We start from the raw sequence: 1,669 nt of genomic DNA, 5'->3' as shown, positions 1-1,669 counted from the left end.
ATGAACACCTGGAATTGGACAAATAAACCTGACTTCATCCTCTTGGGACTGACAGATTCCAAAGATCTCCAGCTGGTACTCTCTGTGCTGTTTTTCCTGATATACATGGTCACTGTGCTGGGGAACACAGGAATGATGCTGATCATTTGTGTTGATAGCCAGCTTCACACCCCAATGTATTTCTTCCTCATCCATCTGTCATTCCTTGACCTCAGTTACTCGACTGCCATCACACCTAAAACCTTAGAGAACATGCTTTCTTTGAACAAGAGCATTTCCTTTATAGGTTGTTTCACCCAACTGTACATTTTCATCCTCTTGGCAGCTACTGAATGTCTTCTGCTTTGCTCAATGGCCTATGACCGCTACATAGCAATCTGCAAACCTTTACATTATCCTATCATTATGTCTTCACGATGCTGCTTTGTCCTGCTCACTGGATCCTACATGATTGGAACTGTGGATTCCTCTGTCGGTGTGCTTGCCATGATTACACTACATTTCTGCAAGTCCAACATCATCTATCATTTTTATTGTGATTCATCTCCACTTTTATCTCTGTCCTGCAGTGACACAATTGGTGTTGAAATAATTATTTTCATTTTTGCAGGTTCCACCATTCTGGGTTCCCTTATCACAATATCTGTATCCTATGTGTTCATTCTTTCTACTATTTGGAAGATCAATTCCACTTCAGGAAAGCAAAAAGCCTTCTCCACCTGTGCCTCTCACCTCCTTGGAGTCACTGTCTTTTACAGTTCTCTGATCTTTACTTATTTAAAACCGAGTAAGTCCTACTCCCTGGGAAAGGATCAAGTAGCTTCTGTGTTTTACACCATTGTGATCCCCATGCTGAACCCACTCATTTATAGTCTCAGGAACAAAGAAGTGAAAGGTGCTGTTGTTAGATTAGTGAAGAAGAGACAAGAATTCAGGAAGTTGAATGAGGGTAAGTGGTGAGTCATATTGTTTCCTACTATCTTGTTCTCCACATTAGCCCTTGAGACAGGTTGATTTATTGAAGCCAGTACTCACCTGTTGCTAGGCTGGCTGCTCAGAGCCTTTGGGGGATGTGACTGTCACTGCTAGCTGGCACTAGGCTTTCAGATGCGTTTCTCTGCTAGGATACTTACTTTGGTCTGGGACCTAAACTCACATCCTTATGCTTGTGTTCTAGGAACTTATCAATTGTGTAAGGCTCCAGTTTCACATTCAAAAAAGATGACATACTAAGACATATATTTAACAATGAATTTCTATTTTCATGAATTATGTAGTCTTTACTAGACATAGAATTAAAATTTTCTTCATTTAAAATCTCCTAATATGTATGCAATGCCCCTAATTTCAGAAGCTATTCCATGTACTGGCTGTATTATATATAAGTACTATGAAAGGAGTACATGATTTCTTTATCTCTTGCTATCTGTGCTTTCTAGAATCTTTTTTACATTACAATTAGCTTAATGTTGTTACTAGATGTAGTGATTTGTAAACATTTGTAGGTTACTCATTTACTGGTTTTGTCAGAGATCCTGACTCTGTCATATAACATTTCAGGTTTTATGGCCTTTTTCTTTTTTCCATTCACTTAACTTGTGGTTTTACCTTTCTTTCATGTATTTTTGTTTCTATAATTACAAAAGTCCTAGTGCCTGTGTTTGCCACA

The 1,669-nt window shown here is 38.6% G+C and overlaps 1 protein-coding gene across 1 annotated transcript; it reads left to right on the top strand.

Moving 5' to 3' along the window:
- LOC126497786 (olfactory receptor 8H1-like) lies at window positions 1-960 on the top strand. Its single transcript, XM_050135959.1, has one exon. The coding sequence runs from the start codon at window positions 1-3 to the stop codon at window positions 958-960; it is 960 nt and encodes a 319-aa protein (XP_049991916.1).
- Window positions 961-1,669: the final 709 nt, after the last annotated feature.

This window comes from Alexandromys fortis, unplaced genomic scaffold, assembly GCF_014885135.2.
Source record: "Alexandromys fortis isolate MF-2015 unplaced genomic scaffold, M_Fortis_MF-2015_v1.1 scaffold_23, whole genome shotgun sequence".
Lineage (NCBI taxonomy): Eukaryota > Metazoa > Chordata > Mammalia > Rodentia > Cricetidae > Alexandromys > Alexandromys fortis.
This window is presented reverse-complemented; position numbering and strand designations above follow the sequence as displayed.

What these genes read in the sequence shown, in the direction of transcription:
- LOC126497786 (XM_050135959.1), top strand. Translation starts at nt 1, where the DNA reads ATGAACACCTGGAATTGGACAAATAAACCTGACTTCATCCTCTTGGGA.